Source organism: Brassica oleracea, chromosome C3, assembly GCF_000695525.1.
Source record: "Brassica oleracea var. oleracea cultivar TO1000 chromosome C3, BOL, whole genome shotgun sequence".
NCBI lineage: Eukaryota > Viridiplantae > Streptophyta > Magnoliopsida > Brassicales > Brassicaceae > Brassica > Brassica oleracea.
In genome coordinates, this window is record NC_027750.1 from 22,347,954 (window position 1) to 22,374,897 (window position 26,944).

Genomic DNA, 26,944 nt, shown 5'->3' on the forward strand with positions numbered 1-26,944 from the left:
GTAAAGATATTAAAAATATTCTAATTAAAATATGTAAAATTTAATATAGTTTTAAGGAAATAGTCAAAATAAAAAAATTACACATAAAATAATCATGATTTTTGTTAACCGGGCGGATCATTATTTATATGATATCACACACGAAAGAAAAAATTTTGTTTTTAAAATTATCTAATTAACTCTATACTCATTTTTTATATATTTTTTATATGATATCACACATTCGTAAAAAAATAGATAGTTTAAGATGCAAAAAAAAATATTTACTTAATGAATATAATATGAACGAATATTACAAATACATCATTTAATAAAATAAATAATTGAAAACTGAAAATTCATATTCGCGCTGGGTCTAGTAGACTATTAAGATTGGTCTTGTTGTTGTTTTGATGTAATAAATGTTAGAACTGGTACTATTGCTTCTTCTCCTAAAATTGAATTATTTTGAATGTGATACTGTTCTCATGCATTGTCTACATTCGATAAGTAAATGTTGAAATGGTTGTTTATTTGCATCCAATGAAAACTGGTCGGTTGTGGATTTTGACGATATATGTGTGAAACTACTATGTTAGAAGAGTTATAGGATTGTTTTTATTGTTGTGCTTACCCTGCTCTCATAACGAGATGACGTGACTGGATCGGTCTCAAATGAAACTATATTGTATAACCATCCATATGTCCAACTATACTTTGCTTAATATGTGAAATTATCTTATAGATAACTTAGCATACAAGAGTGTAGGCTAGTATAAAATAAATTATAGGAGAGAGAGGATAAATAACCGTATAAGGGAAATTAAGAGATATACCAACTCAACCAGCTCACGTCTTAAATTACCATGACATGATGAAGCTACCCCCTCCAACTGCATCCTGTTTAATTATTTTTGAAGAAAGCATGCATTGAAATAGAGAGAGTTACATTTTCCCTCAGACCAACCTTTTCCGGCTATTTATTACTTCTTTTACTTACCCTAAAGATGAAAAGGATATCAATTAATTATTATTTTTTTTTTAAACTATACAGTAAAATTAATGGTGGGATTTATGAAAATAAAATCAGAGTAAAGAAAGATAAGGAGTCTTAAACGACAAGTTACAAGCCCAAAATTCATTTATCGATGCAATTTACAAATCCCCGGGAGACGAACTTGTGAAATGTCAAATTTGCAACTTGGTTGTAAAAGTTACCATACTTTTTACTTTTTTTTTTGTAACACACAAGTTACCATACTTAATTGTATTATACATACACTTATTATCACATTGGTTATCTCCGGTTAGTGTTGGTTGTATATGTTATATGGGCTATATGTATTTTACTAGAGTGGGCTTATCTTTTGTAAGAAACAATGGTGGCTCTCTTGCACAAGACGTCCTTCTGTCATTTTGTATTGCCATGGATGATGGACCGACCACACTTTCTTTGTGTAATGACATATATTCACTTGGGTTAAATTTTGAGGACATCAACAACATAGAGCACGAAAATTACGATACCTAAACTAGCTGAAGCATTGATGTCAAAAGCATATAGACAAGAGAAAATAATACATACTTATTTTCAAGAATTCAGTACTAATTTATGTGTAGGTCACATTGGGACTTCTTAAAATGTGAAACGTCTATTATAGAGCTAAAGGAAGTGGAAATAAATTAACCTATAAACAAATCAAACACAGCTTGTGGTCTACTTATGGCTGCTTGATCCATTTTTTTTCTCTCTCTCTCATTCTCATACCGGTTTCCTTCAGGTTGGTCTTCTGATGGTTTGATATGTTACCAGTCAAACCGACAGGCATTTACTGATCCCTTTGGTAGGAGCAAGTTGGATCATGTTCAGTGTCAATACTGAAGAAACAAGAAGAAAGGTTTTCGATGTGTGAATGATAATTAGACCAAATCAAAAGCAGGACACCGTTTTCCAAATTCATTAGGGTGTTCAAATGGTGATTTTGTTTTCATCCTGAACCTAACTTCCACTCTTTATCGGTGTATCCAGTTGTTCATATTACTCTTGTCTGAAGATTGCAAATACTAGCATTCAAAGGATATGAGTCTCTCTAAAGATGTGAACGTATCCATATAAATATAAATATATAGTAAGAAGTATACACACTAAAGTGCTAATCCTCACATGCACATGACATACTACAACAAACCAGAGCCAGTTGGAGGAAGCAGCCAAACTATAGGTGGGCTACACCAATCAATGTCCCGATTTATCACGTACCTTCCACTTAAGAATCAGTCAAACATTCTCGAAACTGATAAATTTTCTGAGGATAGAATAACAGTCTTCAGAGAAGAAGCATCTAGTACTTGTTGTAAAAAGCCGATCTTAACAAGCATTTTTCCTTCTAGTGAAACAATCTTAATCAGATTAACTGATAAGACACAGAAGAGTAGCAAACCAGAGGTTTCTAATATTATATACTTCTTGAAAGATATCTTAAAAACGCAGCTTGATGGATGTATCTATTGACTTTGTTTTGTAACCATTCTGAGTCAAAGTGCTTACTTAAAGATTCAACTTTCCTATTATCCCTTTAAATACAAGGGACAAAATAAGAAGTTACTTTGCCCATACCTGTTGTATATATATCTCTACACATGCAGAGCAACTACTCAACCTACTTTCTTCATATCTTCCTTTCTCTCTGTTCCATCTAAATAGCATTAAAACATCTTTATACCCTCTTTGAAAATGAATATCGTAATCGAACACAACCCTTCTAGCATAAAGTTAGCTGAACTTGGAGTAATGTCATGGCCTAAGTAAGTATCAAACATGCACATGCTCTATTTCTAGCATAGCTAATTACATAGACTTTCATCTTTTCTAGTCCTAATTTCATTGGTCATAACATGGTGAATCTCTCTCTGATAAATAGATGGTCTTGTCAGCCGGGGAAATATGCATTGGTATTTGAAGAAAGAGAGACATGCTATTTGTTGAAGGGGAAGGTGAAGGTGTATCAAAAAGGGTCATCAGAGTTTGTAGAGTTTGGTGCAGGAGACCTTGTGATCATCCCCAAGGGACTAAGCTGCACTTGGGACGTATCTCTTTTCATTGACAAGCACTACAAGTTCGATCCTCCTACTTCTCTATAATTTTGTCCTGCTTACGATCTAGTTTTGGGTTTAGTCTTTATCACCAGGAAGCACATAAGATTCTATATCCAGACAATAAAGTATATAAGAGAAACCAAGAAGACAATGCTTCGGATATGTACAAAGCCCCTCCTATATTATGTTTTCAAATGTGACTTCTTTGTTGGTTGTAGAACAATGAACTGGCATGTGCCCTTTCGGTTTAAAATTCATATAACAAAAATAAATAAATAAAAGCCTTTGTGATATAATATAACATGTGCAATAAATAAATGTGAAAGCATATATTCTTAGCAGTATTGCTCCCTGACTATATAAAGGAGAAGAGGATGTACTCCCAACTCTCACATACTAAATTTTAGTAGCAGCATATGGTACTCCATCATCAACTATCGGTGCTGACTAAAAAGATAAATTAATATGCTACTTAGGCCGTATAAACAAGAACCATTACACTCTTATATTGATATAAGCACAAATCTCTGACAGGCATATATTTTAACAGCTTGCAGAATATGTATTGTTATCACAACTAAGACATGTATTCTAAAGTTCCAAGATGAATGAAAGCTAACCTTTAGGGTTCCAGGAAGATTGACTTCATTTGAAATATATTACACTTCTCCAAGTTATAAAGGGCTCAAAATAACAATTTGGTCCATGAACTCAAAAAGGGAAAAGCAGCAAATAGCATCCTCAAGAGCAATGGCTTCTCCTTAACTCTCCACCTTCGACTACTATTTCTTCTCTTAGACTGTTGCTCTGGACGAACATTGTCGTTTGAAGGAATCTCATATCTCTTATCTAGATCATCCCAACCTCCATAAACAGAGCCTGTGCTGTTATCACCAGCATCTCCTCCGACCATCCATGACTTGTATCCTCCCTTATCCACACTATCACCATTCATGTTCTTTACTTGCCTAGCTTTCCTTGTTCTTGAAAACGTTCCTCTTCTGCTTCTATCTACAGGTCTAACAACACTGGGCCTGCTCAAGACCTTACTAAACACAAGTGACATCACGGACTGCACTAGAGGAACTGCTAACGCCATTAAACCAGCGTTTGAGTCTGTTCCAAGAAGCAAAGACATGCCTATGGGCGCAAGCATCCAGCTTAACGTCCTGAACACCTGAAACAAAGCATTACACATCGAAAGTGAGCAACTTTTGTAATGAAACCGACACTAAACACCTAAAACAAAGCATTAGAGATCGAAAGTGAGAAACTTTTGTAATGAAACCGACACTGAGTGTTGATCATCGTACTAAGAAGAAGAAGCAATACCTCAAAGACCATACTCCAGTCTTCATCGCCAATCATCAAATCATCGTCGTCGTCATCATCGTCGTCTAGCCACCACCACGGCCTCTTCTTCTTTCTGTAACCAAAATCAAATCCAGTGAAACCTCCGTCGTCAAAGAGCTCATCTTTGAATCTGAACCGTCCACCGCGAGAAGCGCGGCATACGACGGAGCTACGGATAAAGAAGCTTCTCCAGAGATCAATCTCGCAATTCAGAGTTGAGTATCTGCGTCTGACGGAAGCAGCTAGATGTGAGGAAGAAGGAGAAGAAGATAGCTGAAGATGGAGCAGATTCGCCATAGCTGATCTTCATCCACTCCACATTAGCTGTTAATCAATCGTTTCTGAAGAGCAACAGTGATGGAGATGTAAACCAGATTAAACCAGAAATGAATCAAACCGGGTTCAATCGAGGTGATTGATATGAAAGTAGGCATGTCCAATACGCTAAAACCGAACCGAAATAGACAATATGGTTTGGTTTTGGTATATACCATATAAACCGAATGGATATGATTTTATAAAAACCATAGGATTTGGATATGGTTTGGTTCATAATCGAATAAACCGAACAAAACCGATCAAAAGTAGAAACATGTAAATATGTACATATTTTATAACGTCACGTGAAAATCTATTTGTTATACAAGTTATTTTTTTTGTTAATAATTATTACCATATTTTTTATAGTAATAAATAATCTTAATTTAAAAAACACTTAAAATATAATTAAATAACAATTCATCGCAACTGAGGCTTCTTATTTCTTAGTCTTTTTCTTTTAATCATTTTGCTTTTTTTAGCATTGATTAAATTGAAGTGAAAGTTATAAATTTGATGGATAATAACTAGAAAAAATCTTCGCAACTTTTTTCTTATTTATAAACGAACAGAGTTTCACTTTAAGAAACATGACTTTGATGAACACTAAATATGAAAGAGTGCAAAAAATTTTCTTTCATATTTTTCTCTTTTGTTTTTTATTTTTATTTTCAAAATTTCGAGTTTTGATATTAATTCTAGATTTGATTATTTCATCTGAATGTATAAGCGTTTTTATTTTTTGTTCTTTTATATGAAAATATAATATTTTTTTAATAAATGACGGCGATGACAATGACTCTAAAATTTATATAATATGATCCCAAACTAAATAATTTTGTTTTGGTATAAAACCGAATAAACCGAAAACCGACGGTATATAAACTGAACCGAACCGAACCGAAGTAAATATGGATTTAGAATGGTAGTTATATTTTCTAACCGAAATACCGTAAAACCGAAAAAACTAAACCGATATCCGGATTGAACACCCCTACAAATCAAACCAGCAATCAACCAAACGGAGTTCAGTAGAGGTGATGGAGATGGAAACCAGATTAAACCAAACTTGATAATCGAGAGGTTTATCATAGAGAGAAGAACGGTTCAGGGTTTCCAATATTAAACCGGATAATCAAAACCGAATAGTATTTTACTTTATTTTCTGCCGTACCAACATAATTAATACCAATAAACCGATCAAACCAAACGTTTACACCAATAATGTAAATGAAGTTTTATTCATACGTTTGAGACCTCATACTTTCAATTTTCAAAGTTGCAATTTAACCCATCAAACCAAAACGTTTACACGTATAAAGACGCTCAAGTCGCAGAGTGACTAAACGTTTACACCAAGAATGTAAAGGAGCTTTTTATTCATACGTTTTGCCACATATCATCCAAATTTTAATAGAGTTTTACCCATAGACCAAACGTTTACACTCAAGCCGCGGAATGACTAAACGTTTCGTCTACCGCACTAAGGTTTGCTACTTTATTCTTGTTCTTACGTCTCTTCTTCTTAGTGCTGTCTCCTCCTCCACCGCCGCAGGTAATCGAAATCTCACATCCAAACACATTCCCAAAACATGAAAACAACCCTTTCTTACCTTCTCCATCTCTTGATCTCCTCCGCCTCTCTTTCTCCTTCCTTCTCCTCCTTCTCGGCCTCCTTCCTCCTTTCCCGCTAGAATCTTCGCTCGATGATGTAGACGTTTCAACCGCTCCAACCGCGACTTTTTTCTCCGCTCTCCACCTCTCCACTCTAAGCTCCATCCCTTCCGTCTTCCCTTCGAGTATCGAACTCGCGTCCTCCTTAACCGCAACCGCTTTAACCGCTGTTTTCTGTCTATTGTAAAGCCCCTGAGCAATCGCAGCCGCAACGACGGACGCCGACGGTCCAATATCTGAGTTACAATACGAACCATTCACCATACTATCCACACCAACCACAACACTCCCTCCTCCTCCACCACCTCCTCCGCCGTTATTGCCGCCGGAAACTCTTGCTCCGCCGGTAACAACCCCTGTTTTCACCCCGTAATCATTCGTCGACGTCGTTAAATCCGTCAGATCGCTATTCGTACGACGATGCATCATCTTCACACCATCTTGACCGTCTCTCTTCACATCGTTAACCTCTGACGATAACGGCATACTCCGTTGACCACCGTCAAGAAGCGCAACGCCTAACCGTAAAAAGCCTTGAAGCCTCCCCGAAGGACGACGGATCTGAAGAGTCACGAGCCTCATGTTGTTATTCCCGCCGCCGCCGTCGTCGCCGTCGCCGAAGCCAGACCAAGGAGCAAAGAGATCGCTTAGAAGAACGTTCACGGTCCCGACAAGCGCGTCTTTAGACCAAGCCGCTGCGTAGATCTCAATCACAATAGCTGACACGTCAGCTTGGAGGGTCTTGTCGTTGACGCGAAACACGAACTTCTCGTTCCATATTGGGTTAGATCGGTTTGCTTGGTCGACACGGGTCGTGAGTTTTCGCATCGGGTCGGTGTTGATCCACGCGACGGAGTACGTTTTCATGTTTTTCGAAACGAGGGATAGGTCTTGCGCTGAGATTAAGTTGATTTCGAGAACAGGACATGCGAATTTTTGCCGGACCATGTTTTCTAGAAAGAAAAACAATCTAAATGGATTCGTTTAACGTTTCGCGAGAAACGTGGGAGTCAAGAAAGGTAAACCTTTCTCTCTTCTTTTTTTCACTTGTCTCTCGTGAATGATTATGCGAATCAGTTGAGAAGAGATTTGAGAAGGAGAATAAAAAGGAAGGGGAAGGAGAAGCGTGAGATGAGGAAGGAGATGGTTGTTTTTAGACATGATAAGAACTGGACCGTTGGTTTGTTTTTACAAGCTGTCTTCAACGGAAAAGTGGTTATAACAACAGTTGGAGACTTTAAGAACAGGTTTGACATGTTGTAATGAAAAACAAAAGATCTAGTCAAAGGAGAAGAAGTTTCTGTCGTTACGAATTAACCATATTTACGTAATAATAGGGAAGTTTCTGTTATCTTCGAGCTCTTTTATATCTTCTTTGTAATTTAGTTTTATTTCATGAAGAAGTTTAATTTTTTTATACATATCCTTGCTTGGCTTTTTAATTAGCTTTTTGGTTTATTTATTTTACGTTATTTCAGGTTAGGAAAACTCAAATAAAATTTTCAAATAGTGTAATTGTCTTTCATTGTATTGATGGTTATTTTAGTATTTTTGTTTTTTTTTTGTTTCATAGGTTGAGATTCAATTATTCACGAAGCTTGTTTCGTGCAAAATTTTCCCTAAAATATATATTCAGGAACCTTATCCTATAACAGTTTAAGTTTTAATTAAAAGTATTTAGTCAAAAAATCAAGCTAGGTAGTAAATAACAATTGTCACAACCACACCAACTTAAATTTAATATTATTTCACAAATTTAAGTGGTTTAAATAGTTGGCTGAATAGATTAAAGTATCATTTTCCATACTCTGAAGTTTCAGTTCGTATGATGCTGAAGTATTCATGATCTTTTATCAAAATATCTGATGACAAAGCTTGAAGTTTCGTGACTGCACATATACTACAATTAAGCAAAATAGTATTTGTGTATAAGCAAGTCTATTGATTAGTAAACAGATCGAGACAACCTATTAGAGCATGATTAATGGAAGATTCTTCGAGTGTAGTTTTTAACGGAATATAAGAAATCGTCTCTTAGCTTTTAACTAAAAAAAGCTAAGAACCGGCTCTTAAATATTTTATTCCGCTAAGAAACATCATCTTAAGAACTCCCCATTAATCATGCTTTTATAATTTTTCTAAAGTTTCGTCAAAACTTATAAGAATGTAGGAGGATATGCATATTCATTAATGTATTGACAATTTCATGATACAAATGGGAAGTGGCGCTTAATTATAGTCCATTGAACTATTAAGTTTTGGCATATCAAAACCATGAAATTACATAAGCTTAATTTGTCAACTCTTCTTACTTCTCTAGCCAACTTATCTACTTTAAAAAAATTTATATCTCATAGTTTTATATAATTTTTTTAGGGTGATTTAGTTAAAAATCATTTTAAATTAACAATTCAGCTATAAATGTTTTCTAAAGACACAAAACTAGTATTTATAGAGATGGAAGTAGTAGTAGGCGTAGCCCATAACTTGGGTGTTGATTGTCTCTCAAGTCAATGGGCCTATACAGACAAAAAAGTCAATGGGCCTATAGACAAAATAAATACAGTGTCTCTCTCTCTCTCTCTCTCGCGGGAAACAAATTACTCACAGCCGCAGTGAATCGGATCTCCGAGAATGGGATCTATTTAGGGCATTTCTGATTTCCCACCAGTGAATTTATTAACAGTTTATTATTATTTAAATTCAATCACTCTCTCACTCTTCCATAATAATTGTGATTAGGCTGCTGAACTCGAGAAGCTTCCGCTTGAAATAGTGACTCTCTCCCTAACCAACCACTGAGGTTTTTCTTTTTTTTTTCTTTTCTCTTCGTTTCTGCAAGCTCTTACTCGTTTTGCTCAGTGATTATGCATTCGCCGTTTTTCTGATTCGATTCGGCTTAGCTTCTTACGATTTTTTTTTGGTGTGTGTGAGAGAGTTTGCTTTGATTGCTGATAACTTATGAATGATCCCAATTTCACATGAGTTGGGTTTAAAGTTCACATCTTTGATGATTTGTTTTTGTTTTTGTTCTGTGTGTATAAAGTTTGCAGTTTTTAGTCTTTAAAGTTCACATCTTTACTGATTTTTTTTTTTTTTTTTTTGTGTAAAAAGTTTGCAGTTTTAGCTGAAAAGTTATCTTTAAATGCAACCACTGGTGCTCAACGACGAGAGGGTGCGCAGAGCTTGTGAGAAAACAAGGGAGCTCAAGATTCCTGATGAGAAGACTCTCCTTGTGCTTAGGAAGCTGCTGAGAGAGAACGGTGAGAATTGGGGTATTATTAAACTGGATAACTATTCTGCATTGATCGATGCTATCTACTCTCTTGATGAAGAGAATGAGACGCCAGTTAACAACAAAAGAGGGAAGAGTGTTGTTGTGGGCGCTGACACTACTCTGTATAGAGTGAAGAGAAGCGAGAAACAAAGTGAAGGTTCATCTAATGGTATTAGAGGGAAGAATGTTGTGGTCAATGTCGTTGACTCTCCTCATAGTGCTATTCCAAAGAAGCAAAGCAAAATTTCATCTTATGTCAACAGAGGGAAGAATGATGTGCTCATTGACCCTTCTCCTCGTGCTAGTTTGAAGAAGCAAAGCGAAGGCTCATCTAATGGCAATAGAGGGAAGAATGACGTGGTCATTGACCCTTCTCCTAGTTCTACTCTGAAAAAGCAAAGTGAAGGTTCATCTTATGGCAATAGAGGGAAGAATGCTGTTGTGGGCACTGACTTTCCTCATAGTGCTACTTTGAAAAAGCAAAGCGAAGGTTCATCTAATGGCAATAGAGGGAAGAATGCTTTGGTCCTTGACTCTCCTCATAGTGTTACTCTGAAGAAGCAAAGTGAAGGTTCATCTAATGGCAATAGAGGGAAGAATTATATGCTCATCGACCCTTCTCCTAGTTCTACTCTGAAGAAGGCAACTAAAACTTCATCTAATGGCAATAGAGGGAAGAATGCTGTTGTGGGCACTGACCCTCCTCAACCTAGTGCTACTCTGAAGAAGCTAAGCACAGGTTCATCTAATGGCAGTAGAGAGAAGAATGTTGACTCTCCTGCTACTCTGAAAACAATATATGAAACCCGTTTTGCAACCTCAAGCTCGTCCGTTGAGGGAGTCCAGCAGCAGCCACAGACTAGCAATGGTGTCCGCAAAAGAAAGTATAAAACCATTATCCATGACATAACCAAAGGCTCAGAGAGCGTTGAGATCTCCCTGGTTGACGATGTTGGGACTGAGAAAGTGCCCACTTTCACTTACATCCCTCACAACATTGTATACCAAAGTGCTTATGTGCATGTCTCTCTGGCTCGCATTTCCGATGACGACTGTTGCGCAAGCTGCAAGGGGGACTGTCTTTCAGCTGACTTCCCATGTGCTTGTGCTCGTGAAACCAGTGGAGAATATGCGTATACCAAAGAAGGGTTACTAAAGGAGGAGTTTCTTGACACTTGTCTTAAGATGAAAAAGTCACCAGATACCTTTAATAAATTTTACTGCCAAGACTGCCCTTTAGAGAGAGATCATGGTAAATGCCAAGGGCACTTGATCAGAAAGTTCGTTAAGGAATGCTGGAGAAAGTGTGGATGTGATATGCTGTGTGGTAATCGAGTAGTACAGAGAGGGATAAGGTGTTTACTTCAGGTAGGGAGATGCTACTTTAGTTCCTATATACCGAACATTTCTTCATGTTTTGATGTCTTTTTCCAGGTTTACTTTACATCGGAAGGGAAAGGATGGGGTGTTAGACCACTGCAAGACTTGCCGAAAGGAACCTTTGTCTATGAATACATTGGTGAAATATTGACCAACACGGAGTTATACGAGCGGAATCTAAGACTTAGTAGTGAGCGGCATACATATCCTGTAACTCTGGATGCAGACTGGGGTTCTGAAAAGGATTTGAAAGATGAAGAAGCTCTCTGCCTGGACGCCACAATCTGTGGAAATGTTGCTAGGTTTGTTAATCATAGGTAACTCTCCTTGTGCTACGTGCTTCTCTTGAGAGAGTTTTATCCTTCTTCTTCTGAACTTTTATTGTTGATGCAGATGTGGGGATGCAAACTTGATTGATATTCCGGTACAAATAGAGACTCCTGACAGACATTATTACCATGTAAGTATTATCATTTTCCCCTCTCTAACCTCAATCTTCCTCAAGGCACCAGTTGTTACAGTTTGGTTTGGTCATGTGTGTAGATTGCCTTTTTTACCATTCGAGATGTGAAGGCCATGGAAGAACTGACATGGGTAAGTAAGCACCATGATGGACCAAACACGTCTTCTATGTTAACCACTCCTGAGTTATTCACATACAAATAAATAGCCCGTGTTTATATAATCGCAGGATTACATGATAGATTTCAGTGATGAAAGTCATCCTGTGAAGGCATTTAGATGTAGCTGCGGAAGTGAATTATGCAGAGACAAAAAGCCAATAGGTCAGTAGTTATCATTTACACATTGCCTTCAATATTCAAATCTTCCTTAGTAGTATGCTCACACAAAGTTAGAACTTGTTTTGTTCAATAAGAGATCCGAACATTTCGCAAAGTACATTGGTTCATAGGAATAAACAGCTTCAGATAAAACTGAACTGTCTTGGCTAATTATGCATTATGGTGATATGTGTCAGGATCACGAGGCAAGTCGGGAGAAAGAAGAAAGGTTGTTCATGCTAAAAGACAACCAGGTTAGGCAGGCATCAAGTGTCACTTTTCAAATAATTTGATCCCATTATTATGATTATTGAATGATTCAGCTGTTGAATGTTTTACTAACAACCACAAAATTTTGTAAAACGCAGATACCAAAGCAGTGCCATTAAAGCGGAAATGAGGAGGATTAGTAAGAGTATAACATTTAGAAAACATAACCCACCACGTGCACTTTGATCCACTGAGCTTCTTGCTTTAACTCCAACAGAGAACTGTAATGGTCACAAAAAAATTTCTCTTAGAAAAAAAAAAAATCCTTTCTTTAGGTTAAAAATGATCTGAACTGAACAGATTCTTCTGGTGGTAAGCTAACAAAGATTTTTGGTAAGAGTTTTGTTTGCTAACCAAAGAAACTTGTTTATGGTCGTTCTACTACAGACTTTATTGCCAATGTCAAATACTGTATATAAACACTAGTAGGCCTTCTTAAAATATATAAACTTTAATCAACTTTATGACAATGATGCATCGTTACAATCAGCTTTGAAACATGCCATCCGATCAAGATTAGAGTTTTCCTTGTAAAGTTGTAAACTCACTGTACGTTTTAAATTTTGTGTGTAAAGATATTGAGAAAAGAAAAAAAAAAGTTGTATAAATTGTATTGCGTTATTGGGCTTGTTGGTAAGTTTTTCCGGGCCCAATAACATCAAAATCCAGGTCAGCACCACAAAGAAAACCCTAGCATAACCGTATATAAACCTTGTTGCACTGCAATCGGAACTCTTCCTAAAGGAGAGCTGCTACTCTGCAACCATGTCGAAGCGTGGTAACCATCTCTTTCCAGCTTTGTCTTGTAGTTGATTATGCTCGCGTATTGAAGATCTAGTGTTTACCCTCGCTTGTTTTCCCTAGAGAACCCATCACCTGTTTTTTTTTTTATTGTAACTTGTGAGATTCAGTATGATTGATTCATTTTTCATTTTGTAGATCATTAACTCTTGTTACCGATATATAAAATTTTTGGAGCTGCACTTGTGTTGTTTTATAGGGCTTAGCATGCGTTTTCACCTGTCTTCTTTATCATTTTGTCGGAAAATGATGCTTATGCTTCGATTGCTAGATAGCCAAGCTTGTCTTTTCCGTTATTTGTCTTTTTCCTATTTGATTTTTATTGTCGTGAATCATATGTTAAGATCATAACCATGCGTCTACAACTTGGATTGATTTTTAGTGCTGCTCATCTCCGATCTTTTTTTTATCATAATAACTTTGTCATTAATTATTATGTTGAGATCCTAATCATATGTCTGGTACTTGTGTTGATTTATTCTGTTGCTCATCTGTGAATATTTTTGTTTATTTAGGAAGAGGAGGAACCTCTGGTAACAAGTTCAGGATGTCACTGGGTCTTCCAGTGGCAGCCACCGTGAACTGTGCTGACAACACCGGAGCCAAGAACCTTTACATCATCTCCGTTAAAGGTATCAAGGGTCGTCTTAACCGTCTGCCATCAGCCTGTGTTGGTGACATGGTTATGGCTACTGTCAAGAAGGGTAAACCTGATCTCCGTAAGAAGGTTCTGCCTGCTGTCATTGTTAGGCAGAGGAAGCCATGGCGCCGGAAGGATGGTGTCTTCATGTACTTCGAAGGTCAGCATTTCTGTTAATAATCTCTGTGTTTGTATTTGAAGTGTGCAAGTCTAATTAAGGTATGCAATTTGCAGATAATGCCGGTGTCATTGTCAATCCCAAGGGTGAAATGAAGGGTAAGAAGTTCATAGTCGTGCAATAATCACTAAATTAACTAGTGACTTTTAGCCTAATGAATCTGTGTTTCTTCTAATGTTTATCTAGGTTCTGCTATCACTGGACCAATCGGAAAGGAGTGTGCTGACCTGTGGCCAAGGATCGCTAGTGCTGCAAACGCTATCGTTTAAATTCTATCTTTTTGTGCTTGTTGAACTCGTCACTGTTGAGGATGCTTTGTTTTTGTCATAGACTTGTGTTATGCCTTAATCTTGATTCTAGTTTCTATAAAATTTTGGTTTCTCGTGCCAGTTATTATGATTTGGTTCACTATTTAATGATGGCAAATGTTATTAATCTATGTACAATCAAAGAAAAATATGTAGACCAGAGCATCTAGCAACACTAAACCAATCAAAAGATTAGACGCTACACTTTTAATTAAAGTGTATGTAAATCTAACTAACTTACATACGGTCAGGTATTAAACCAAAGAGTGCTTCACTCTTATTCAAACTCCTTTAAAATATAGTGTCATTGTGCTTGTTATTTGATCAACTATTTTAAAATCCACAATTATTGAATATATTTTAAATTTTGTATTTTATAAATTTTAGCCATTTTGGAGTATTTGATTGAAATTTCTTAGTTTACAAATAAAAACTCAAATTTCATAATTTTAGATGAGATTTTAAAATAGTTTAACAAAAACCACAATAAATTCTCTTATCACCTGAAATCATCTAAAAACCTTCTAAAATCAAATACTTTCAAATTGTTGATTGAATACACCTCAAATAGTTGTAGTAACTTCTCAAAGATAGTTTTTATTTGGAAAATCATCAAGACATACTTTATAAAAGACAAACTTTTGCTATAGTTCAATCATTCATTTAAATTCATTAGCCTAATGTTAACTACTAACAATTATGTACTAATACTTCACATTAATACTTCACATTGGAATAGACTTATCATAAAATGTTTTCGTGACACATATATATCAAATAAACAAAAAGAGATTATAACCTGAGACCGTAATTATTCAACCGTTCTTCGTGATCTTGAAACGCATAATCTTTGAAATGTATAATCAGTGAATGATAGTTTCTTTTAGAGGATGCAAGATATTTCTTTCTTACTACGGAGATTGTTGCGGGAAATGATGAATCCACAAAGAACACTTCCACTTGTCACCAGAGCTCGGGTTTATGTCGCAATGATATTAAGTACTGTTTACATAGCCAGCCCAATAGATATCATTCCATAAGGAGTTTTGGGGGTAGTTGGTCTGCTTGATGATCTACTCATAGCCTTTATTTGCTTCCTTATGTTGCTGCTATGTACATGTCGGTTCTCTATTTACGTCATGCCGATCCGTGAACCAATGAATGTTTTTAACAGTTTAAGAACTAAGAGATGTGCCTCCTTTTTGTATTTGTCTTTGATCAATTAAGCTTTATAAACACGACCGTGTTATGTTTTAACTATAAAAACTGAAATAGGTAAGATTGATAAAAATTTCTTAAAAATCGTTAATTTTTTTCCGCAATTTATAGATTGAACACAACTACATTTCTTGAAACAATGAAAAACTAGAGATGTTCTTTAATCATAATATATTAGCAACTAGTTAACAAAACAATGTCTAAACCCAAAATATGATGCAACGATGAAGCAACAATTAACACGGTAACAATTCAATGATGAAGCAATAATCACGACAGTAACAATCAATGTTCAAGAATTCGCTAGGCGGTAATTAGGCGTTTTATAGAGGATTAGCGACTAGGCGAGGCCTAAGCGTTAAAAACTTATTGATTTATTTTATATATATTTTACATTTATATGAGATATTTTAGCTGTTGAGTTCAATTATAAAATTATTATGATGAATTATCAAAATTAGATATATAGCACAAAAGAAATTAAACGAATTTGTGGATTTATACTGACATTATTGTTTAATTAATTTAACATATTTAGATTAATTTACATCGATTTCAGTCGATTTAGAACAATTTAAATCGATTTCAGTGGATTTAGAACAATTTAAACCAATTTAAATTGTATAAATCGATATAAAAAAATCATTTTGATGAGACCGATTTGCCGTCTAGGTCTAGACCGGGATTTAATATCTGGGTAACAATTGTATGAGTCAAATATGCAATGTTGCTGACGTGGCAAGAACCTTGATTTATGACGTAATAATAAATAAATATTCTCTGTCTCGAAATGCGTTTTTTCTGGTTCGTCTATCTTCTGAAGAAGCTAAAGGTCTCTCACCGGACCTTTATCAACAATCACTAGAAGAAGAAGAAGAAGAAGAAGATGCTGTTTCAGGTGGGAGGCGATGGCACACGCCCTACCTTCTTCGAGATGGCTGCGGCTCAGCAGCTTCCAGCTAGCCTCCGCGCCGCTCTCACATACTCACTCGGCGTAAATCAAAATGCCCTTCCTTCTTCTTAAATTGAGATTCGTTATACATCGATGTTGATTCATCTTCTGTGTTTTGTAGGTTTTTGCTTTGAGAAGATCGTTTCTTCATAAAATCTTAGACTACGAGGACGAGTTCTATGCTGCTCTGATGCTTGTTCTCGAAGGACATAGCTTACGAACCACAGGTTAGATTCTGTGAAAGTGTTGTCTTACAGTGTTTATTGGAGTGTCTGCTTATAAAGTTTGGTCTTTTAAATGAATTGTTGTTCAGATGCTTCGTTTGCTGAATCATTGTATGGTTTGAGGAGGAAGTCAGCGAGATTGAGGTTGAGGAAAGGTTCCGGAGAAGAAGAAGTTCAACATTCTGGGTTAGAGAAACGCCAGAGGATCCTTTCTGTTGTGTTTCTGGTACTGTCTCTACCCTAAATGCAGAGTTTTTGTAATTAGGTGCTCTGTTTAAAGCATAAAGCTTGTGCCTTTAAGTGTCTTTCTGTTGTGTTCTGGTACTTACACATATCCTAACTGCAATTTTTTGTAATTGGGTGTTCTGTTAAAAGCATAAAGGTTGTGCCTTTAAGCTTGGTACTGTATTCTCTAATAAGTGCCTTTTTTTTTGTTAGGTTGTGTTACCTTATTTCAAATCGAAGTTGCATGCTATATATAACAAGGAGAGGGAAGCGAGGCTCAGGGAAAGTTTATGGGGAATGGTGGATCAAGGGTTTGATGAAGCTGACTTCTTCACAGGAGAGGAGCCAGTTGTTTCAAGAGGGGATAGTGGGAATCAAGAGGTTTCTGTTCGAGTGCAGTTAGCTACAAAGATTAAAAAGTTTATATCTGTGTGCTATCCTTGGATACATGCATCAAGTGAAGGTTAGTCATGGCTCTGACTGTATAGTAGCTGATGATTCTTTATAGTAGTTAGGAGCAATTCTTAGTTTGCCTTGTTGAGCTTCATGGCTAGGTGTAATTGAAATCACAGGCCACACTATTTGTTCATGTCTGGATGGAATTGAGTAATGCATATGATATGAGGATTCATATAGGATCTCTTGCATCATTTTGCAGTTAACTTATTTGAAATGATCTGGTCTGACCTAGGCTTTGCTGTGCAGGATTATCATTCAGTTACCAGCTCTTATATCTACTGGACGCTACTAGATTCTATTCTCTCGGCCTTCAAGCTCTTGGGATCCAAGTTTGTCGAGCCACAGGGCAAGAACTGGTATCCACTTCTTCCTTTCTGCTTGAAACTTCTCATCACCATTATTCTTGTTTGGCTAGTCCCTAGTCGAAGGAGATTTAAGTATAATGTTCGAAACGAAAATGCAGTAACGTTCGTTCTAGGATTTCTACTATAGGCCTCAGAGAACTCCTGATCCTGACCTTTGTTGGATGGTATACTTAGAAGTTAGAAGTCCACTTGTTAACGTGTCTAGATAAACGTGAAGTTGTAAATTCACATGTGTTATGTTTAACACACTTTTGTCTTGATCTTTTTCCTCTTTTGATGCCAAGATAGATGGATACTTCTTCAAGAATTTCAAAGATACGGAACCATGAGCGTGAGAGACTTCGTGGTCCTCCATGGTTAAAAGTATGATTTCTTGAACTTCCTGTAATCTAACGAATGAGATAGTCTGATTCCTACTACTGCTTACACATTAATCATCCAACGTCTGACAACACTGTTTTGAATATTGGATTAGACAGTGCAAGGGGCTCTTCTTACCTGTTCATATGCGGTTCTTGACTACGCCCAAACCGGTTTGATTGCAGCAGTTTTTATCTTTAAAGTAAGTACCATACACTTCACCGTTTATGATTCTTGGCTTGTTTCATCGTCTTGAAACCTCCCACCATATTTTGAAGGAGGTTTCTTTCGGAAATACGAGCTTAATTACATTAGACTGGGTTTTGTATTATTCTGCAGCCATAGCTAATTGCAATACTTTGGCTTGTTTGTTTCTCAGTCGATCTTTTTATCACATATATTTTATTTGAACATAGGCGTCTCTTTCATTTTTTTTTTTTTTGGTTTTGTAGATGATGGAATGGTGGTATCAGTCTGCTGAAGAAAGATTGACAGCTCCAACTGTGTACCCTCCACCTCCACCTCCTCCAGCCCCAAAGGTATCCATATCAATATCTGAAACTAATGAAGACATCTTTAGCTCAGTCAAGTTTGTAAATGCAGGTGGCTAAAGAAGGAATCCCTCTACCTCCAGACAGTTCGCTCTGTGCCTTATGCTTGCAAAAACGTGCAAACCCATCAGTTGTCACAGTCTCTGGATTTGTTTTCTGCTATGCTTGCGTGTTCAAGTATGTCACAAAGGTTGGTTCTCCAAAACGTTTCTCTCTATTCCCAATAACCACCCCCTTGGTATAAAGCTATGTTGGTCTTCTTTTGTGACAGTACAAGCGATGTCCAGTGACATTGATCCCGGCAAGCGTGGATCAGATAAGGAGGCTGTTTCACGACACTTAAGGACAATCTGTTTTATGGTTTTAAGCCAGACGGTGTGAGCTTTGTTCTCAATCTCGGTTTGGAGATGGTGCAACCAGAGTCTAAACCGGAAGAGCTAAAAGTCTTCCAAGTGACACTCTTAATTCCCCAATTGGGTTATGTATATTTAGATAAATGGATACGCTTTCTTCTATAGAGTTCATCAAGTTTGGGATCTTGTATAGCAAGAAAGCTGTGTTACGCCTAACCAAAGCTGAATTTAACGAGGACAAAGAAAGCAAACATGTTTTTCTTTTCCTTAGGTTCACAAACAAACATCATTTCGTTTTCATTTGAAACAAAACAACTACGTGTTGTTCTTCCATAAGTAAAACAAGACTTCCAAAGAAAAATGATTCTGTCCAAAACATTAATGCCGTTCAAGTGACTCCCAACTGAAACCCATTGAAGAGGAGAGCCGGCTTAAAAATCAAGAAAAGCAAAGCTTGTGTTCCTTGTAAGAAAAGGAAGGTTACGACCTTAGGGAGAATAGTTCACAGGTGATTATGTTGTCGAGCGAAGCAGAAGTGTTTCCAGCACCAAGGACCGGGACCAGATTGAATATAGGTTCTTTCAGGCCGTTGAATGCAACTCCGCCGCCACTCATCTCGTTAAGCACTTTGAATGCAGTTTCAAAAATGTCGGATAACCTCTCTACGGACACACCAAGACTTGTAGAGAAGTGTATTCTTAAGCTCTGCATCAACAAAAATAAGAGATATAAGCAAAGCTTTAATGAAAGACTGACATTGTGTTCAGGAAAACTCAATTCATTCTCACCGTGGTGTCTTGCCAAGAGAATGAATTTTCAGACAAGGTTTTGTTGAGAAGGTTAACACAGAATCTCGATACTCTCTTCAGTTGTTCTTCTTCATCTCCGGAAGGTTCATCAAGCTTCCTCATCACTTCGGCAGAGATGGAGAGCACATTCAAACATATTTTCCCATCAATAACTCGTGTCTGCAGACAATCTTGGTGCCATTTCTCTGGCTTATATCCCCAACAACTGTAGTCTCCTTCACCCAGTTGACCTTGTCTGGTTTCATCATCGGTCTTTTCGTCTTCTTCGACGTATAAGACAGGTTTTACTTCAACAAGAGCACTGCAGAACAGCAGTTTTAAAAATCAGATACTCACAGACCAGTAAAATATTAGATTCTCTACCGTGTTTAATAATACCTTTTGGGGAGATCAGGGACAAGGATGTAAAGGAAAATAGAATCGATGACATTGGCTACCCTCCGAGAAGACTTTGCCAAATCCAAGAAGGAAACAAACTGTTCATGAAGTTGGTTCCTCTCTGATTGCTTTGTGCGTTCAGAACAGAATACAACAAAGAGAATAGCTGATGAAGAGATTGAGCATCTAAAAGCCTCTGCTATTGCCTCACTGTTCGTCAATGCTTGATTCAGCTCGGCAACTGCGCCTTCGTTTCGAAGATTCATCGTGGGAGGGTCAAGTCCTAACTGTCCAGCCATGTGAAGAACACCCTTGTGCAGAGTGGCCTGAAGTAAAACATGGAAGTAAATGAGTTTCCTGTTTAAGTTAGAAGTTGAGAGGAAAAATTTTCACCTAACTATAAGGTCCGATGCAGCTAGGTGCCCAGGAAGAGATGCTCTGTACATGGAGAACCCTTTTGCTGTGGTCATTTGCGACTAAAACCTCAACGTAGGCTTTACCAAGACCCGCTTGTACCAAAGGAAGCTCTATTGTACTACGTGAAGGAACACCAAAAGGGCACTTCTCTTGTGTGATAAACCTCACATAAGTCTCATTTGCCACAGCAAATTCACTCATATCGGAGATGTAAAGATGAATGTACAAAACATTCTGCCAGCTAACTCCATGTTTCGAAAGCTGCGACTCTATTTCTGTAAGAACAGTCTCAAGATCTTCTTTCAGACCTGTTGAAAGAGTATAAAGCAAATATCAAGTACATGTGCGAGAGCATCTTCAAGATGTAGTTTGCTTTTGGTGTTACCTGTTGAAGATTCACTAGAATCTTCAAGCCAGCAGCAAATGGAGAATGTGTTGTCTTTCCCGGTCTTTGATAAGTTAACTCTGGTTCTTGTCTGTCCAACTACATCAGCGATTCCATTATCGAGTTGGCAAGTAGATTCTGGTGGGTTAGGACCATCTCCTTGTACCTCAAACACTAACCCTGGCTCCTCCTCAAGGGAACTAGAGTCTGCATTTCCCTTCTTTTCGAGATGGAAGACCGTTGGATGGAGAACTCCAACAGGTGCAATAGAATCTGGAGAGTGTAGCTTAACTTCAAATTCATCAAGCACGATTCTCGCTCTCTAAGAAAACAGAAAATTGTCAAACTACAGACAAATGTAATGAAACAATGAACTGAAAAACGTTAAGTTTGCTAAGAAGACATACAGTGAATAGTGGGCAATCCAGAGTTAGAGTCTCATATTCTCCTCCTTCACCGCAAACATTACTTCCATATAACCTGAGTAAAGAGACATTCAGAGGCCACATAATCTATGTAAGTAACACAATTAGATAAGAAAGACTCATAGTGAAAGCGTTAAAAGATAACTGTGGCATACTCTTTCAGCTTCAAAAGATGTGGTTCCATGAAGGCTAAGTCTTTCCCTAAATGCTTCGAGGGATCCAAACCTATTGCCGCCACCTTGACTAAAATAGCTTTGATCCCATTAGCTATCTGCAAGAAAACAAGAAACGAGTTAGAGAAGTACAAATTCATAAAGAGAAAGATTTGAAACTTGGGTTTACCATTTCCTGAAGAAGCGAAGTCTGGTCTTGTTTCCACAAAAACGCCAAGGAAACAAGACCTAACCGTGAACAAATACTCTCCACACGCAGACGCTGGTAGTCTGATGCAATGGCGCCAGAAGATACTGCAGTGATGGAAGGTATCTGTCTCTTCACTTCACTCAGCAACACAAACATATCTTCTACTTCATCATCTGGAGTCATTTGGTAGCTAAGTTTCTGATGCCTGCAAGCATAAATCCTTAGAATAATAATCCAACTAAAACAAAAAAAGGGATTAGAATCTCAAGCAAAAGCCTAAACCTGGAAGAACCTCTGATTCTCCTTCTGAACAATGGCAAATTCATGCATTCTGCATAGCTCACAATAATCTGGTGGCCTACCTGGAGAAGAGACATTCAGATTCCAATTTCTTAACAAAACAACTCATATTTAAAAATCATGATACATTAACCAAATTCATATAAACACAGTTCTATATATATGTGAGATAATAAAAACTTAATCTTTCTTGCAACCCTTGTTCAAATTAAATTCAAGTATTCAGCTTTCCTTCACAATCATGAACATATATATATATATATCTAATCACCAAAGACAAAAAGAAGAAGCAGAGAGAGAGTCTTACAGTTTGATACATGTAGCTGTCCAGCTCATCAACCGAATCATCAACCGGTAACAAGTTCGCCAATGCAACGATCTATGAGACACACACAAATAAAAGTGAGATTTAAAGTTCATATAATAATAAAAAAAGACACAAACTTGTTTTAAGGCAGTTTCAGGGAAGCTAGAGTAGAAGACATACCTCGTGACCGTATTGGATACACTTCATCATGACATAGCAGCTATCTTTGCCGCCACTCACTAAAGCCACAACCTTCATCTCTTTCTCTCTAGTTTGCAGTGACGTTCTTCTTCTCTATGTCGTCGCCGGCGACTTTAAAAAAGAAAATGAATTTTTTAAATTTTAGGAATGTGGCATGACTTTTCTCCTTGTTATTCGATTGGCCCCGTTAGTTTATATTATGTCAATTTGTAACTTAAATTTTTTTCTGTTCGCGATATCATAATACCAGACCAATTGGTATCTGATCTGCGATTAAACCCATTTAACCAATTAAACCAACCGGTTTATTCATTCAGGTCTTTAACCTCATAAGGTAATTATCGTAAATACAATTAAACTTCATGTCCACTTAGAGTTCTCATTCAATAAAACACCGTTCAGTCCAACTTCTAGATTCAATTAAAAAAAAACCTCCATCTTAGTCAATTTCATATTAAAAAATCTTTTGGATAATAAATAATAATAAATCGTATTATAGTTTTTCATTTAGCCAAATTTTAAATTTGTGATACAAATGCATAAAATGTGATACAAATGCATAAAAAAATATTCGATATTTTTAGTGGTTAATGATGTGGCAAAAAGAGTTGTGAGTTCATATAAATCTTATAACTACAAAAGTGTAATATGTCTTCTCAATCAAATAGTATTATAAATATTTCTTTTCAATTGCAAAAACTTTGATGTGGCAAAATTTTAATAATTGATATAAGGAATATTAAGTAAAAATTAAGCAAAAATTAAGTAAAATATAACTTTTACTTTGGAAAATATAATACTAAAAAGAGAAAATTTTATTTTAATTAGTTAGCAAGATAGAAAATGAAAACTTATCTCATAGAAAATACCTCTTCACAATCTCTAACTTAAGATGTATAGTATTATTAAACTTTAGTAAAGTTGAGATATATATTGAAATTATCAGAGCTTAAACTGATACATCAATATTCACAATCTGCCAACCAAAATCATCATTTTTCACGATGTCTGGCAGATACACCTGTGTTTCTTGTATCATTGTTTGATAAAAAATTATTAGTCTTTTAAAATGTTAAATAATTGTACAATAAATAGAAAATGACAAATCTCTAAAATATCACCTTTAAGTTTATATCACAAAAATAGCACTCAAAAACTAAAATGACCAAAATAGCATCTTCCTAAGTTTATCTTTTGAAAATTTTAATTTTTTTATTTTTCAAAATTTGAAATCTTATCCCCAAAACCTCATTTCTCAACTCTAAACCCTAAACCCTAAACTCTAAACCCTAAACCCTAAACTTTAAACCCTAAATCCTAAACCATAAACCCTAAACTCTAAACCCTAAACCCTAAACCCCACCCTTTAACTCTAAACCCTAAGTTTGTGACTTTTGATAAAACATTAAGTGCTATTTTTGTGACTTTTGACCTTAAGTGCTAGTTTGGGAACAAAAAATTGATTTAGGGCTATTTTTGTGTTTTTCTCGATAGAAAATTATCTAAATTGTACTGTATGATTCGGCAGAAGAGGGTGATCAAAAGGAGGTTGGTGTTGATACAATCAACGATATCCACGTCTAGACTCTATTGATTAAAATAACCCAACAAACATACTGTATATTCCAAGAAAGAAAAACAGTTAGTTTAAAGAGATTTAAATATATAAGATAAAGAACAAGACTCATACGTAAATGCTAATCCATTAGCTAATAACAAACAAGAACAAGACTCATACGTAAAAGATTTCAATAACAATCATAGACAGCCCCAAACCTTAAACCCGAACGTAAAACTTATCAGTCACTGGAGAGGATAATTTGGATTGTTCATAGAGGAATCGAAGCATTGGGAATTTAGGGTTTCAAATTTGAAAATACGGAAGGGAAATACGAATGCAAAGAACTCATTCGGATCTTGGATTAAAAACGATCCGACCCGACTTTAATTGGACACCGGGCAATTTGCCCACGTATTTAATTCTGTCGGGCCATAGGAAAGTCCATCTATGAGAGGAAATTTCACTAAGACCAATGGCTAGAATGAAAGACGTACGACTGATATATGTGGTATTTTGGTTTTGGGAAAATATATTTTAGTCAAAACCAAATATTATTTTGGTTTGAGTTTTTTAAAAATATTATGATTTAATAAACTTTATTAATTACTTTCATTTAACCGTATGCTTAAATATGTAAGATAAATGTAATATTTATATATATATATATATATATATATATATATATATATAATAGCTAAATTATATATTGATTAATTTTACCTCATGTCCAAGAGTGGCTTCTCGCCCGAGTTGAGAACCTGTCGTTCCGCTCAGTCATCGTACGGGGATTGTCCCTTTAGGACATTTCGTTTTCGTGCCATGCCTGCCAACTAGTATCGTCTATGTCTGGCAGATATGCATAAAAAAAAATTCGATCTTTTAGTGGTTAATAATGTGGTAAAAAGAATTGTAAGTTCATATAAATCTTATACCATAGTACCATAAAATTATAACTACAAAAGTTTAATATGTCTTCTAAATAAAATTTTATTATAAACATTTTTTCATTGCAAAAACTTTGATGTAACAAAACTTTAATAATCAATATAAGTAAAATTAAGTTAAAATTACGCAAAACTTAAACAAAAAATAAGTAAAATATAACTTTTGGTTTGGAAAATTATAATACTAAAATGAAATTTTTTTTTTATTTTAATTAGTTAGCAAGATAGAAAATGAAAACTCATCTCATAGAAAATACTTAAAATATAAAAGTGTCCGAAATTTTTCAAAAAACAACGATAATTCATAATCTCTTTTTTTGGACAACAGATAATTCATAATCTCTAACTTAGGATGTGTAGCATTATTAAACCTTCATGAAATTGAGATATATATTGAAATTATCAGAACTTAAACTGATACATAAAAGTTACGCTTAAACTGTGTCATTAAGAGATATGGTTTTGTTTTCCATTGTTTCCAAACTGTCATTAAACTGATACATGAAAGTGACCCGACTGTGTCATTCATAGTTTAATATATGAAATTACGTGACCTGTAAACTGTATAAATGTTTAAAATGAAACTTAGTTGCGCATGGCGCGGATTCTATTATAGTAACTAGGAAACAAATCTGTGACGCGGACATCAAATTCTTTACTAAAAAATTATTTAATATTAATAGAATGTGTATATTTTTATTTAATACTTTTAAATTTTGTTTGATTTGAGTAGTGAATATATTAGTTTCATAAAAAAATATATATTAGTTTAAAATAAAACAATTTAATAACATAAGAATGAGATGTAAGATGTACGTAACAAAATTAACTACAAATTGGCTGCTGAATTTAGAAAAAATAAATTAACATTTTTATTATAAATATCGGGTTGAGACAGTGGCAAAGATTGGTCGACCTTCTCTCGTGTTCAGTATTAGGAATGTCAACCTCTTTGATTAGCCTTTGCGGATTCCTTAATTCGCATTCTGCATGATAATTGTTTTGGCATGGTGTATTTTTTTTACCCATAATTGGTATTTGCAGTATGTGCAACCATCAAACCATAGACTAAAGCAAATTGACAAAACATAATTCCATTAACCAATAGATGGTATTCGGGAACATATCATTGACTGACGGCACTGTTTCAAAATGTTTCTCGCCAAAGATTCAATTCAGAGTATGCTTTCATCTATCGAAAAATATAGATTTCTTGATTTAGGCTTCAATCTCCACTTTTCAGGCATCTACCTGAATGAGACAGAAGACGCTCTTATATATTTCTTTATACTAAATATATTTAAATCTACTTTATATCCTTTATTTTAGAATATATTTAAATCTACTTTATATTTCACTCTAAAATAGAGTTTGAAGTAATCCTACTCTTTTTCACTCTATAATAGACTAAAAATAGTTTTGTTCCATAAATAGAGTAATTCATTTAGTTTTTGTTTATCACTCTATTTCATTTTAAAATAGAATACTATAAAAGAAGAATCTAACTCCATTATAACGTTATTATATTTTCAAGAAAAAATAGAATAATCCATTGGAGATGATCTTATGCCATCAAAATAGTAATAGTACTATTTAATCCATTCTTTACTAAAATTTGTATCTATTTAATTTAATAAAAATATATTTATTTTATAATTTTTTATTTTTATATAAATTTATTATTCTTGTTTCATTTTTCTCCCACATTTATTAACTATATATTTTTACCATACACAAGTTTGCAAAATATACTATACACATATGGAATATTAGTTTGAGTTATTTTAAGTTTATTATATTTTTATTTTAAAATACTGATCAATTTAGGAATTTATGGGAAAATATCAAATATTGACAATATTAGCTACTCAAAAGAATAACAAAAAAATTGTGGTTGTCTTTTAATAATCTCCCAAAAAGATTTAGAAAAAATAGTAATTTGTAAAAAAAAGCCATTCACAATTATAAATAAAAATTAATCTTGACCTTATTATAACTGAAAAATATTTTTTAGATATAAAGATTTTTTATTGCAACATATATTTTTACCTCTATAATATGACTGATCGAATATTAAATAGTAGACGATTA

General features: G+C 35.4%; 6 protein-coding genes and 1 pseudogene across 7 annotated transcripts; 4 read left to right on the plus strand and 3 right to left on the minus strand.

Annotated features, from left to right (window-relative positions):
• The first annotated feature begins 2,618 nt into the window (after positions 1-2,618).
• On the plus strand, positions 2,619-3,296 carry LOC106329232. Its single transcript, XM_013767857.1, has 2 exons — positions 2,619-2,784; positions 2,901-3,296. The coding sequence occupies exons 1-2, from the start codon at positions 2,714-2,716 to the stop codon at positions 3,118-3,120; spliced, it is 291 nt and encodes a 96-aa protein (XP_013623311.1). The 5' UTR covers positions 2,619-2,713; the 3' UTR covers positions 3,121-3,296.
• On the minus strand, positions 3,041-4,818 carry LOC106329230. Of its 2 annotated transcripts, XR_001267762.1 has the most exons (3): positions 4,408-4,818; positions 3,696-4,252; positions 3,041-3,127 (listed from the first exon to the last, which is right to left on the minus strand). XR_001267762.1 is itself a non-coding variant. In XM_013767856.1 (2 exons), exons 1-2 carry the CDS (start codon positions 4,723-4,725, stop codon positions 3,761-3,763), a joined length of 810 nt encoding a protein of 269 aa, XP_013623310.1. In that variant the 5' UTR covers positions 4,726-4,818; the 3' UTR covers positions 3,604-3,760. The 2 variants fall into 2 exon arrangements, 1 of the variants encoding a protein (XP_013623310.1); XM_013767856.1 differs by lacking the exon at positions 3,041-3,127 and having other exon boundaries at positions 3,604-4,252.
• A 1,188-nt stretch (positions 4,819-6,006) lies between these two features.
• Positions 6,007-7,611, minus strand: LOC106332784. Its single transcript, XM_013771277.1, has one exon. The coding sequence runs from the start codon at positions 7,366-7,368 to the stop codon at positions 6,193-6,195; it is 1,176 nt and encodes a 391-aa protein (XP_013626731.1). The 5' UTR covers positions 7,369-7,611; the 3' UTR covers positions 6,007-6,192.
• A 1,418-nt stretch (positions 7,612-9,029) lies between these two features.
• On the plus strand, positions 9,030-12,487 carry LOC106328231 (histone-lysine N-methyltransferase SUVR4-like). The gene is made up of 8 exons (XM_013766632.1): positions 9,030-9,223; positions 9,535-11,065; positions 11,132-11,394; positions 11,471-11,537; positions 11,621-11,671; positions 11,769-11,862; positions 12,057-12,113; positions 12,228-12,487. Exons 2-8 carry the CDS (start codon positions 9,566-9,568, stop codon positions 12,257-12,259), a joined length of 2,064 nt encoding a protein of 687 aa, XP_013622086.1. The 5' UTR covers positions 9,030-9,223; positions 9,535-9,565; the 3' UTR covers positions 12,260-12,487.
• Positions 12,488-12,848: 361 nt separating this feature from the next.
• On the plus strand, positions 12,849-14,159 carry LOC106331657 (60S ribosomal protein L23). Its single transcript, XM_013770052.1, has 4 exons — positions 12,849-12,907; positions 13,446-13,730; positions 13,805-13,846; positions 13,935-14,159. Exons 1-4 carry the CDS (start codon positions 12,895-12,897, stop codon positions 14,015-14,017), a joined length of 423 nt encoding a protein of 140 aa, XP_013625506.1. The 5' UTR covers positions 12,849-12,894; the 3' UTR covers positions 14,018-14,159.
• A 1,931-nt stretch (positions 14,160-16,090) lies between these two features.
• Positions 16,091-19,237, plus strand: LOC106328176 (peroxisome biogenesis protein 12). The gene is made up of 10 exons (XM_013766560.1): positions 16,091-16,268; positions 16,348-16,453; positions 16,540-16,676; positions 16,889-17,138; positions 17,381-17,490; positions 17,788-17,862; positions 17,975-18,061; positions 18,312-18,398; positions 18,463-18,600; positions 18,682-19,237. Exons 1-10 carry the CDS (start codon positions 16,161-16,163, stop codon positions 18,751-18,753), a joined length of 1,170 nt encoding a protein of 389 aa, XP_013622014.1. The 5' UTR covers positions 16,091-16,160; the 3' UTR covers positions 18,754-19,237.
• Positions 19,223-22,443, minus strand: LOC106328175 (annotated as a pseudogene).
• Between the last annotated feature and the right edge of the window lie 4,501 nt (positions 22,444-26,944).